Raw genomic sequence first — 14,892 nt, forward strand, 5'->3', positions numbered from 1 at the left:
AATAAGTTGAAGGGGAGTTTCCAAAATCCTCCGTCTGTCCAGATGCGATGATTGGGTTCATTCCACAGGTTGTTAATTATCAGGTTCGGGGTCATCGAATTTATCACTTCTTTTACTGTTTTTTTACCCCTTCCCCTTAACCCTTTCTTCTAGATCAGCTGCAGGATCGATTATTCAAGGTTGTTTAGAAAGAAATTATGCTGACGGTAGCCCTAATTGTCTGAAGACTCATCCTTAAATCTTGTTCTAGTTCTTCCAGGATTCAACCTTCCAGGCTTAAGTCAATAAATAGTTCAGCCAGCCAAGCCTCATTGAAAATTAAATTTATGCCAGAAATGATTTGTATATAGCAATAAAAAAAAGGTCCATCCAACTCGAAATGAAAATGAATTTTTACTCAGCCATTAAATAAAAATTCTTCATGGAAGGCAATGAATACTTCTTTTCAGTTTTTCTTTTTATAGAACTTCAAAGGATGAAGAGCCATTTTTGTAATAAAAGATAAATATTCATGGAGGATATTAAATTTATTTACTAATTAATAAGAAAAATAATAAGTAATTAAAACATCAATGTATTCCCTTGTGGTTTGAGACAGAGCTTATGCCAACCTTTTTTTCTGAATTAGATTTTGAATATTATCAGCTCAAAGTAATAACAATTTTTTGATAGTTACTTGAATTGTTAAAATCCCATTATGTGATCCAAGTGTTTATTAATATTCTTGTGAATTCGAAAATTATTAAGCGATAATATCTCTCATGAAAGATGGCAGAAATGCTTGTCATTGGCATTTAAAAAGGGGGTTTAAAAGTTCTTTTAGAACAGAACTATTAAAACAATAAAATATATTACATCATTCTAATATTTAGTGCAAAAATTTACTTGGAAAATTTAGAAGATTCTACTAAAATAAGATACTATAGTAATTTACATTTCAAACACAACTTACCTTCGTGGGTTTTCAAATGTGCTCTCAAATTGCAAGCTAATGCAAATCTCTTGTGACAATGTTTGCAGGAATGTGGTTTGTCACCTACAAAAAAATAATTCATAAACATTAGTTAATAATTAAAATAATTATTTTTATATTAATGAGAGTCATTAACTAGTGAAATGTCTGGGGCTATATCCGATCAATTTTATTTCAATTGATCTGGAGCTCAATTTTTTTTCCTACTAATATTGTCATTCAAAAGTGAGTCAACGAAACTCCCCGCAAATAATCAAAAAATTAAAAAGACATAGTTTTAATTTCGAGAAATAAAAGTAAGTATGGTATTTTATCAAGAAAGATCTAATTTCTTGTGTGTTTTTAAAATGAAATAAAAAAATGTGAAGTAATTTATGATTGCAACATCTGCTGTTACAAAAGACATTGTATACACTGACATAGATATGAATCAAAATGCCCTGAATTTTTTTCAGATATGTTTATACGTTTTAGCTATTGATGAAATTTCTGACAAACATACCAAGCTATTAACGATAAAAAATAAATCATATAAACAATTTACAATCCTTTGTTAAAATCTCAAATTATTTTTAAGTCCGCAAAAAACATCTAAAGAAATTAATCTCCATTGGCACACACCTTAAATAATTTCCTGATGATAAATTCAATGATCTAGAAAATTTTCTTGTACCTTTTACCAATGATCTTTATATTACATAACTATTGTTATTTCAGCAACAAAGCGGATCAAAATTCTTCGAGATGAATTGAAACTTTACACAATCTTACACGAAATGTGTGGTCTGTTTGTTACTGTACTTTTTTTTCGAAATCTAATCAAAGATAGCAATTAACGATAACCTCAACCGACAAAATGAAAGTGATAAAAACGACATAAAAAACACCAATTCGGGTATAAATCAGATTGCTCACTATCTTTCCAGCAGCAATATCATGTCACAGCTGACGGCAATATTTTTGATGAACGGGGTAAAAAATTTAACGCTCACAAATAATTTCGCAATCGATGAAGAACCCAATCCAATTAGATGTGCTATCTTCCATACACTGAATTACGCCATAAGAAGCCAACTCCATTCACTGCGTAGATGTTTTGCTGTTTTGGCGGGTGTTTTTATCCGTATCACGGTCAAAATATGACGCCTTTCTAGTTTATAAATAAAATAACAATTTACCCAGTCGGTAAAGCATAGCTCCACGCCCCGCATAGACGAATCTTTCGCAATTGACTAGACCAGGAAGACAAACTCTTCTTTGCCAAAGCAATGCCAACTTTGCCCCCAGGCTTAGAAACGTATTAAAGATCATGTCATATTCGACACAGTTTAGAGTTTTTCTGGAGAAATTATTTACGGCCTTTCATGTCATGACAAACTTTTTTTGTTTTTCTTTCTTGTTTTCCTTTTTTTTTTTTTTTTTCGTAAATCATTCTGCGAGGAAAATATTTTCTGACCATTTCAAAATCTTTCGTTGAATTCTACGGACAGGTGGTGAATGTATTTGAAAGAATCTTGAGATAAACTGATCCCAAATTGATAGGTAAACCTCTTTGCCACTAATGATTATTTTGCTTAACCAGCTATTATCTTTTCTATATGGATTCAATGTGACGAGAATCTATGTGAGTGTAATTGTACCTTTAGTTATGATAAGCTGGAATCAATGAAACTTTAGATTCAGGAAGTCCTTCTGGTAGGTAAACTCTTCACGGGAAATATTTCAGCAACTTTTTTTTAATGCAACAATGGGCGTTTGGGGTGCGTATAACATTAGTGAAGATCGAGAACACTTGTCCAGCTTCTTTTTTTCATCATTTTCGATCACTGAGAAAATCATTATGACGATTTAAAATATCCTTTTCAAAATCTGCCCAATAATTATTTTAAATCAATTGATGTTACATTTTTAATTATGTGGAATGGCATCAGAAAACCTTAAACCAAAATGAAATCATGATAATTAATCGTCGGTGTAATTTCAAAACTATGTAAATAGAAAAATGGAAATTTTTCAGGAGACTCTAATATTTAAAATGCCCACTAAGGGCCCTGATTCGGCGATTTGACATATATGAATTTTCAAATAATATTTCTTTACTCATTTTCTATTAGAATCTCACGTTTTCATAAAAATTTAAACTTATGAAATTAAAGCCAAGTCAGCATTAATTTCATCTGAAAAAGGATTGCGAGATTATAAAATTATAGAACTGAGATGATATGCATCGAAATAATGAGGTGTTTATATATATATATATATATATATATATATTTACGATTTTAAGAGACATAATACCTATATGAATATAAAGCGTAATGATTTTATTTGAGTGTAAAATTATAGAGAAGTAATCAATTTAATTTTGAATTTTACCACCGAAATTTAATTTTTTTCCCTTTCAGCAACAACTTAATAAGGTACTTCAGACAATTATTGTTTACGCTATGCAAATCTATACTTCTGCATATTAATGTACATGGAAATTCTTCTATGCGTTTCTAAAAATTAAATTTGAATAAAAACTTTAATGAAAAGAAAGTAAACACTAACTGCTAGTAAAGACGATATAAAAATCATTGTATCGTAAAAAAGTATTTCTTTCACATATAAGTTCACTTATTTTTATACTTTTTTTTCTATTTATTTATTTACAAAAGCTACGGAAAGAAATATTAACAGTAGAGAAAATAAGTTGCCTAAAATTGAAATAATTTTAGAAAAATACTTAATTTTAAGTACATAACCGAGTATTCGTATTGTTAAAATAACAAACGACATTATCTATCCCTAAAGAACATACGCATTATTAAACCTTAGTTTCTGCATGAAAAAAAAAAAAATCAACTGTCACAACCTTTAGACAATCTGTGGGAACTGTGCATTTGACATTTACATCAATTACTTAACATATTCAACCTATAGCTACCAATTTAGTAATCACGTACTTTTTCAGTTTGCCACTCCAATTGCTCATGACAGGCCACCATGATTGCTTATTATACATGCGTTCTAACTTTTAGACACATGAGGAGTCAACACATCTTTTACCCACGCTTCTATCAGAAGCTTCACTTGTCAACTACAAGACCGACAAAGCATCTGTTTCTTTGAAACCTATCTGACATCCACTATGCATCATCCGATTAAGGATATGGAAAAACTCCTTTTTGCATCTCATCTGCATTAGTCGATGGGGGAATTTAGTTTTTGCCCTAAATATTATCGAGCTTCTTTTTTTAAGGATAGTGACGTATAAAGTTTCAGATACGTCGTTTCATGTGTCCCACCTGTCTGCTCGGGTAATTTAGGTTTCATTGCTTTGAGGTGTTTGAGAACATATTAAAAAAAAAAAAAAAAGATTAGTAGTGGTCTGCTGTGGTATTCATAATTATCTATGGTATGGTTTAAAAGAACATTTAATTATGTTTTAAATAAAATGCGAAGAAGAGGAGTTTTCATGTCATGGGTATGGACATTTTACAAAGAAAGCTATGAAGGTAATCTAAATAATAATTTTGATAAATATGATAAGAACTTCTTTAATCTGGCTAGTAATTTTTCCGTCTGGAAGATCTATTTACGTGGAATTTCTTTTCTTTTCTTTCTTTTTTTTTTCTTTACACATATTGATGTTCATCATTTACAAAACCTGTTTTTCTTTCTATATTGATATAAAGAAATTTGACCAATTTTTGAAAATAATTCTGAATTTAAAAAAAAATGTATAACGTATAGTCAACGAGACTATTTTTAAATATGAATTTCTACTTATATTGTATTTAAAATGTTAAGAAAAATGTCTTAATTAAATTTATGAGATTTAGATATTTCTTTTGATTTGGATTAACTGATTTCAATTCTATCACATCATTAATGTATCTATAATATTTTTTTGATTTAAAAAAACATTTATAGTTAATTAAATTTAGCAGTAGAATATTGAAATCATTTGTGAAATTTTTTCACTCTAATGAAATCACATTCTTCAAATACCACAATGGATTTTTGTATTTAAAAAATACAAAAATCTGGATTTTTTTTAAATTTTCAAAAAAAAAAAAATTAGTTAAAAAAATTTAACAAAAAAATATTGCAATCATTTATGAAAATTTTTCACTCTAATGAAATCACATTCTTCAAATACAATAATGGATTTTTGTATTAAATATTCAAGAATAGGTTACAAGTCAGCATCCATCTTGAATTGATAATTTATTTCGGTACAGATACGTATTTCCAATTCTCAAATTAAATATTTCTTTCAAATATTTTTTAATAAATACTAGCAACATATTTCTCACTTAATTAATATTTAGAGGCGATGAATCACTTAAGAATTATATTTAATTTTCACCGTGTGAAATGTATTTGATAGCAGATCATTTAAACAAATCTTTTCTGGGAAAAACAGTCAGATACAATGAAAAAAAATTAATTATACAAAATACTTTTAAGAGAGAAATAAATTTTGAACAATTATTTCTTCAGTCAATTTGATTCCTCTGGTAATATAAGTACATTGTATTTCAAAATATCAATATAGATATGAGAATTAAATTTTAGCGGCCTTTCATTTTGAAGTATAATTTTGGATTTAATTAATAAACTTTATATCCATAATGCGGCTTTAAGTTGAAAATAATGGCTTCCATACCATTCTAAATTTCAACTAACACTCGCTTTTAACAACCCACTTTGAACTTACAACCGAAGATTATAAAGAACAAGCACGAGTTCCTTAAGGAAACCAACAAACAACAACCTATCGATAATCATCAGCATACCACGTTGCACAAATCCTTTCAAGAATTCCCAGGACTATAAAAAAAATAAGGATGGCTCAAGAGAGCTCTAGTTTATCACCGAGTTCTATTGTATATGCCCCGAGGAATGCATGTTCTCTCCGGGATATAACATGACCACGAAGTATCACCACAATAGCAAAGGGAGAATCGGTCTTTATTGGCAACGGTATTACTTGTTACTAGTTTGTGAAGTAGGTTCAGAGGGGTAAATCACACTTGACACAATCCAGGCATGCATCTTAGGGGGTGTGAATAAAGCTCCCCGTGTCTAAGTCTGTCGCAAGCCGCCAAGGAAGATTTTAAGGTCTTTCTTTTTCAGTGATATTTATTATTTTTTGCTTTGCTTTCCCCCCACCCCCGTCCTTAAGGTTAGAGTTGGCGTGTTTTTATGGCTGGCTGACGCATTCCACAATATGGTGAAGCATCACGATTTGGGTACCACAAAAAAAAATGAGTGTTAGAAAAGAACTGTCGTGTTATAGAGATATCGTTCGTTTTCTTGGATGGTTTATGGAACATGCTAACAAAGAAGGAATATATCTTTGAATCAGGTGTGCAGTTGGATCCATATATTTTTAGAAAACATTACGAAGGTCCTCCGGTGCTCTCTATCAAATGGAATGTGCGGCATAATAATAGTGCGGTCATTGAGATAAATGGAATATGATTTCCGTTCTTTTCATAAATTCGTCTACTTGGAATTTGAAACTTTTTCTGACTGATGTGTTAAGGAATGTTTAGGTTGAGTGATGCTCATTGGTTGTGGTTGTAGTATGCTTTGGATTTAGAAAGGGATCAAAACCATCAAAGTTGTGACAAAATAACCGTTATTGTTCAAATATATAATTATATTAGTGCATATTAGCCTAGTTTTAGAATATCAGAATTTAATATTCTAATATTATGAATCAAAAATAATTAAATAAAAATCATTTAATTTTATACAAATGCATTAATAAATCTCAAACTTAAAATTAGATTATTTGCTGACTTATTTTTTTAAAGAAGATACAAGATGTCTTGGAATTACATACAAATTATGAAAGAATTTAAGAGGCAGCAATAACTATTTATTCAAGGTGTTTACAGAAAATTAAAAGAAAATTAGATTTTTATTTAAAAATTATGAATATTTAATAAATTTTCCTTTGTTCATTGTTTAAATATATTTCTTTTGAATTGAACAGTAAAATTCTTCATTACTTCAAGTTAATTAATTCTTTGATTTTTTTTTCTAATTACAATTTTAAAAAAATATTTTCAAGAGGTTAGAGACCTACTTATTCATGCTATACTTAAATAATTAATTTATTATAGAGTTTTAAATTAAGGCATTCAGAAAAGGTAAACAAATAAAGACAAAAAAAAAAAAAAAAAAGACCCTTATCGTAAAATTTGAAAATCTTGAAATAAATAAACGAAAAGAAAATATTGAATTAAACATATAATCAAAAGTCATACGGATTATTTCTCTTATAGCTCACATCTATGATATATATAATTTGACAGAATATTAACGTCTCAACAATTTCATTTAAAACAGCTTATACACATTTTTCACGATTAAAACTTTTAAAAAACATTTTTTTTTAAATCGAAAATTTCATGCTTGTTTAGGCAACATAAGCATTTTAAAACTGCATTGAATAAAGTCATTGAGCAGGAATTTACGGGAATTCATTATTTCTCGCTCATGCTGCGCTAGAATTACTAAGTTGACTAAGGGTTGCGAACCCTCTTCTCAAAACCAGTTTAATTAATTCAGGAAGCTCTAGAATTACACATTTTATGAATGAACGTAAGATTAGCTCCATTCACTATTTGCTTTGGGGTAAAAGAGACTATTTTTTCTTTATTTTCAGATTTTGGAAATTCTCTCCTCTTCTTACCAGATCAAATAAAAAATGATAATTATAAGCAGTCATTAATATTTTTTTAATTCGATAGTTTCAATTAATAAATTTGAGATTAAAGCAATTATTACTTGATTTTTTTAAATATATATATCTATTTATTTTTTTATTATTAAAATTATTATTAAGTTTAAATTGGTAAGATCATTGTAAAATAATTTGAGCGTAAGCAAAGATGAAATGAAGTTGATTTATTAAGTTTAATGCAAAGGTGATTTTTGATTTTCCATTAGATAAACTGATTTCATTCATTAAGAAACAATTAAGGTTCTTATTATACAAACAAATAACGAAAAAAGTATGAATTATTTATTGATTTTAGTATTTATCAATATTGATTAAGATTTTTTTGTTAAAAATGCCGATTTTTGTGCTATTCAGTTTTATTTTATTAAAGTTAAACTTAATAAGTATTTTCTAATTTGTAAGGATAAGCAACCGATAAATATTCTCAGCTCACAAGCATTTTTTTTGTATCTCTCCCACCACTAATATTACTGAGATTGACCATTCGTCCTTCGTTCATTGTTGTTGCATTTGAATCAGCATATTGCTGACAATAGTGAAGAAATCGATTGCCCAGAAATGCACCGTTGTGAGATCTATGTGATAATATATAATTTTTTTTAACTATTTACATCTTATCATTGTATATAAATAGTCTATTGTATATTTATTAGATTCAGTTTTACGTCATAAACAACACACTTTTAGGCACATTTTAAAGTAATGAACCAGAATTCACAAATTAACAAACGAATGCAGCTATTTATTCAAAATAAAAGTACGTGGCCCGTAAGTCCTATTAATTATTGTATTATGGCAAGAATCAAATGCAACGAAATCACCGTATTGTTTCATTGCATGTTTTATTAGTTGTACTTAATTCAACGCATCGATTAGCTAATTAACGGAACTAAAAAATGCTCTTAAAAACTGTAGGAGAAAGGCTCGCCATGTTTCCGAAACTGCCAAGGAACTTTACACCGTGCACTCCGAATTTTAAAATATTAAATTCACCATTCACAAAATGATACTTTATTTTGGATTCCAAAACTGGGCCGAACACATAATTCAAAAATTAATTTAACTGGGATCCTATGAATAATTTAAAGCATATTTTCAATTCAAGACAAGTTTTTAAAATGCTAATATAAAATAATCAAACAGAAGACTTCTCATACAGGCTTTTTGGGTACCTAAAATTCATGTACTAGGCATCCTTTGTAGTCAGGATTTGAAATATACTCTTCTAAGTGTCAAATTTTTAAATAATTATTTAGACGCAATGTCTAAAAAGCAAATTCAAATATTTTAAAAATGCGAAGAATTGTTAACTATAAACTACCCTATACTAGCATAATATAATTCAACATTCTACTATTAAAGTATAAAAGGGGGAAAAACTACTGAAAAGCAGTCACAGTAGCTTATAAATAATGATTCTTTTTATTAATAGATATTTGAGCTTGTTTGTAAATATTGAGCCTAAATAATTCAATGAAAAAATGTCCCTTAGAGGAATAAATTAAGACTGCATAGGATGCATACTACGTGAATATATAGAATAAAATTTGAAAATCGCGGCATGTAACAGAAAATAGATTTCTGACCCTCAAATAGCATGGAATAAGCACATGCCGAATTTAAGCAGTTCAGTGTTAACGCGATCTCTAATTTTTAAATGACTGAACATAAGAAACCACTACCGATATTTTTTCCCGCAATTTCATTCAGCTCCAATTCAGCAAAACAAACACGCGTGATCCAAAACAACACAGCAAACGGAAGCCCATCAAGCTCCCATTTTCACCTACAGCACAGCCCATATCCGAAAAATAATGCAGAAAACAAAAACAACGCCTCAACAGGAGTTTGAAATACGAAAACAGGAGTTCGAAATAAAGAAGATTACTCTAACCACCGCTGGGGGTAGGCTTCATTAACTGAGGCGGTAGCTAGTTCTTAATCAAGCGGGAGCGGCAAAATCTGTCACGATGTTTCGTGATAAATCACGCATCACGCAGAGTGGATTGGGAGCAGCCCCCCCCCCAGGTCCCCCCTTTACTTTTCTCACTGGGTTTTCTAACTTCTCATTACGCACGCTGAATCGTGCTGGGAACCGTATGAGTCTTGGAATGTTTTATTATTTTTTTTTTTGTTCTTTGAATTATTTTCCCCGTACCACCCTTCCATAGACTCAAGTCATAGCACTTTAACGCTGGGAACAAATAGTTTCAGCCGTTCGTTAATTTTTGTTTTGTAAATTTTCTCAATGGCATTTTAAATATTTGGAGGATATGAAATGGTTAATGATCTATTTTGCTTTGCCATTTGTTCACAGATGCTTTAACTTCTAGAACTAATTTTTGACCCCAGAAAAGTTCAGGTTCTCTTAAATGTGAAAATATCTAGATAATGTTGTTGGTTTATCCCAGAAGTTCTTAATCTTGGATTGAAAAAGCAATTTGAATGATCATTTTTAGAGCATGAATTCAAAGGATTAATTGATTTTGAGAATGCACTTTATGAATACTTAAAATTGTCCTATGTGATTCGTTACATATTTCTTAAAGTCTCGCTTACAAAAACAGAAATTTCTTCTTTTCTTTGACTCATTTCGATTCATACATGAAGCCAATTTAAATCATATGACTCGAAAAACCACCATCCGAACTGGAGATGGCAAATGACGCCCTGTCTTCAAATAGTTCAAGGTCTGTAGACAACATAACTAGAAGAAGGACTTTTACGCTCTTTTTCTAGTGACATAATTTCAGCCAGTTTCAGCTGAAGAGAGCACTCATGAACCAGATGTCAAATGTGATGCTCCAGTTTCCCTTTTTACATTAATTCAATCCATTTATTTTCAAAAATTTCTCCTGAGGCTCTGGGACTTTTCATCCAGTTCAGTTTGACTCATACGTGAAGTCAACTTAATTCATATGATTTGTAAATAATAATAATAAATAAATAAATAAATAAAATGCCATTTGAACATGAACGACACCCCATTTTCAAATAGTTCAATGTCTGTAAAAAATATAGCTACAAAAAGAAGAAGAAAAAAAAAAAAAAACCTTTTAAGTTCTTTTTCTAATGGCACAATTTCATTAAAAGAGGTATGGAACCAACAAGATTGCTTCAAATTATTTATTTTTTTATATTATATTTAATTTTATTACATTTATTTTATTATATTATTTATTAAATTTATTTATTTTATTTTATTTTATTATTTATTAAATTTATTTATTTTATTTTATTTTATTATTTATTAAAATTATTTATTTTATTTTATTATTTATTTATTATATTATTTTACATATTATTTATTTGTATTAAGGTTTCTCCAAGCTTTTTAAGCTTTTATCAAAAATTGATACCTAATTTTATTATTTTTCACTTTAATAAATTTTAAATTAAATTATATTAATAAATTATTTTAACAAATATTTAATTAAAATTTTAATAAATTCCCCACATTATATTATTTATTCTATTTATCGCTTTTAAACCGGTGTTTTGAGGAAGGGTGTTAGATAATTATCATTAACTTGAAGTCATTTTTTTTTTTTTTTTTGCTCTTTCATACTAATATCGTTTTACGGAAATATATTTGAAATATATTTACGGAAATATATTGAAAAAAAACTGTTTAAAAGTATAGGTTCATTAATCTGATATAAAATAGTTATATATAAATCACGGTGAAAAATTATTACTTGCTAGGCAATAATTATTAATATGTACAGCTGCCAACTTATATGGCGGGCTTTTTACTATAGAATGATGCAATGATTCTTTAAATTATTCGTTCGATTAAAATTTGTCTTCAGTCTGTGTTTATTTAGTTAAAAACAAAATTAGAACAACTTTGATTGCAAATATGAAATATTTGAGATGATTTAGCAATGATAAATATGAAATATTCATGTTTCTTTAATAAAATTCATATTAAAGGCTACACAAACATCGCTTACAAAATATTCATCTATAAATCAAATCTACATAAAACAGGTGTATTGCGCAGAAAATATGGAATGTAGAAAAGGAATATCCAATGTCATAAGCATTCCTACAGTTATCTAAATTTGCATATCAAAGAAACACTCCTGACTCAATATGCTCAAAGACACCTTTTAGCTGATTGCCCTCCCCCCTCCGAAAGAACTTCTTAATAATGCATCACGATATCGTGTAACGACTGCTTTCTCCTGCCACGGTTGCAAAATGTCACTCTGCCAAACAAAAATAATAAATGAATAAGATTATCACCTTGAAAAAAAGAAGATGCACAGCCACCCTCTGTTGTCTGTGCGCTCATTCATAGAGAAATGACACCCATATTGGGTGGTGTGTTTCCTGTGACTCTTTCGCGGTGATAGATGAGAAATATGAGTCGCAAAACAAGAATTATGTGGAAAGACGGGTAGAAATTATAGTTTTCATCTTCTTATTATTTGCTTCTTTGGCAGGAATGCATAGAATTCTACGTAAAGATAGAATTTAAGGAACGAATATTGTTACATTTTTCAAAAATTTAATTTAATTTAATTTAATTATTTTTTTTTGCCAAAATGTTTGGGAACTCATGCATTAAATTTATATCATAAGAAAAAACAGCCATAATATATTATTGCGAATGAAAATTATGAGATTTAAAAAATTAAAAGGCTACATTTTACACAGATATTACTAAAGACATAATTTTCAATAATTAATTTTCGTTGTGATATTCACCGATTTGAACAAAAAGCTGAATATTGATTATGACATCCTAAAAAAGTCCGTGTGTTTAGTTTCGATGTTTATCTAAATGCAACGCTTTTGTACATCCAATCCTAAGGCAGATGTTTCGTTATCAACTGATACATCTGTCATAAAGACTGTCTAAATAAAATCGTCGAATAGTCAAATTATTTTCACACTACTAGAATTGAAAAATTACAAGGCTATATTTTACACAGATATTAGTGAAGATATCATTTCAAATGATTAATTTTCATTGTGATTATCATCGATTTGAACAAAAAGCTAAATATATCATATCATATCATAAAATGTCCATGCGTTTAATTTCGATTTTTATCTAAATGCAACGACGACAAAAGACAGATGTTTCATTATCAGATGAAAAATCTATCAAAAAGACTCCTAAATAAAATCGTCGATTAGTCAGATTATTTTTAAATTATAGTTCCAAAACTAATATATATCTCTCATAAAATATGCATATTTTATTTTGAAATTGCAGTTCTATATATTATCAGTAATTAGAAAATTGTTTAAAAAAATGGATAAGCATTCTTTAAGGTTATGGTATTTTGGGTTTCAAATGAATATCGGTTAACGTTGGAGATAAAATGAATTGATTTGCATTATTGTGAAAAACAGTGCTTTCTATAGATAAACTTTAAAATCAATTCTAAATTGAGATTCATTTTAAATTTTCATTCATCTGTACTATAAACATTGACATTTGCATTATTTAGTATTTCATCTCGAACAATCTTAAGTATAATCATCATATTAAAGATATCATTAAAATAAAGATTTTGATTCATGCAAATGCTAAAACATAATGGGGTGGCAACACATATTAACGTAATTTTTGTCAGCAGTAAATTGTAAATATGCATTAAACTTAGTTGTCAACTTTTAGCAGGAAATTTATTGTTGTTGTGTAGTTTTAAATACATTCATCGCATTTCATTAACGAAATAAATGATACTTCCAAATAACATCAACGAATTTTTGTACCAAAAAGAATTTGTTAATTGCATAACTTGCAGTCTCCATGAATGACTTTTGTCTTTTCTGTAATGAAGGCGTAAATCTGTCTGTCTTCTTTTATCTTTTGAGAAAAATAACATTAATCTCGTCACGTTAAAAGCCATTCAGCATCTCTGATGATCTCACACCAAATTGCGTTCGACCTTTTATGTTGCAAGAAAAGAACAAATCTTTTCTCCACTACCTAATCACATAGGTCAGCCAAAAAAAAAAAAAAAAAAAAAAAAAGAAGTTTCAGACGAGATTTCTATCTAAACCGATCACAAGCAATCGCTTTACATGTGGCGCAAAGATAATCGAATCTCTTCTACCTGAAACTCTTTCATCAACTTTTAAGCAGGTTGCAGTTACTGCAGATTCCACGAAGAAGAAAAAATGAACCCCTTCTGGATTTTGCGAAAAGTTAAAAAAACAGACACATCCTAACAAAGTTATGTGGTTAAAAATCCTTGTCTACCATTCTATTTTTTTTATTCTATGTTTTCGCCTTTGAAGTGTATGCCTAATTATTTTTGTTTCCTGATATTGTGGTGCCTTTATGCTCTTGATACGGGAAGATAGGAGAAAAAACAAAAGCATGGCAGCGAGGAAAAAATGTTTTAAAAATAATGAGGTTTTTTCCAGTGAAGGCTGACCAACCCAAGCGACTGACCGCGTGGTTTGCATAATGATGCGTAAGGGTGGGCAGCTTCTCTGAATGTATCACATTGTAAGGGTTCGCATCAGCTGGCGTTATTAATCAAGGGAAAACAATGGTCAGTTAGACAAGTTGCCGGTTTTGGAAGGACTGATTTTTTCGGTGAAGGATGTGAAACGTAGTACAGCGAAATCTATATGATAAATTTGTCAGCCGAACAAATGTTGTAAACTAAAAAAAAAGAAAAAAGAAATGTGCCCCTGGAAACAAAAGGATTAAAGAGAGAAATTCTCATTTTGAATAGTTAAGAGAAAAAAAAAAAAAGAAAAAAAAAAACGAGAAAGAACCGGTAGCTTGGTATTCTTTTCTTGAATTACGGAAAAAGTTGTTTCCTTTTCAATGTTTTACAAGAGATTAAGCAATATTTCGAACATATTTCATGCGCAATGCAGGGCAAGTTAATATAATAAGAAAATAAATGGCAAGATGTTTTTTAGAAAATAAATCACAGAAGCTGCAGACTTACAACTATCCTTAATCTCAGAATGCTCCACTAAACTTTGAATAAAACTGTAAAAGCTCTTAAGAAATCTTTAAAAAAATTGTCAAAATTTTAAAACATTCATTTCACATAGTTTTGCTATTTATATATATTTTAAAATAAATCACTGAGAAGGATTGCTTACAAACTGTTTCGAGTTCAAACATTTTTAATTGCTATGTTATCATAATATATTCACTACAATTATATTTTCTTTCCTTTGG

General features: G+C 29.1%; 1 protein-coding gene across 1 annotated transcript in view; it reads right to left on the reverse strand.

The window, feature by feature from the left end:
- Positions 1-14,892, reverse strand: part of LOC129969520 (zinc finger protein 70-like) — a 104,107-nt gene that overhangs the window by 14,666 nt on the left and 74,549 nt on the right. Inside the window, exon 7 of the mRNA XM_056084127.1 lies at positions 953-1,036. Within this exon, the coding sequence (XP_055940102.1) occupies positions 953-1,036 (84 nt within the window). The remainder of the gene's footprint in view (positions 1-952; positions 1,037-14,892) is intronic.

Source organism: Argiope bruennichi, chromosome 5, assembly GCF_947563725.1.
Source record: "Argiope bruennichi chromosome 5, qqArgBrue1.1, whole genome shotgun sequence".
NCBI classification, from domain to species: Eukaryota; Metazoa; Arthropoda; class Arachnida; order Araneae; family Araneidae; genus Argiope; species Argiope bruennichi.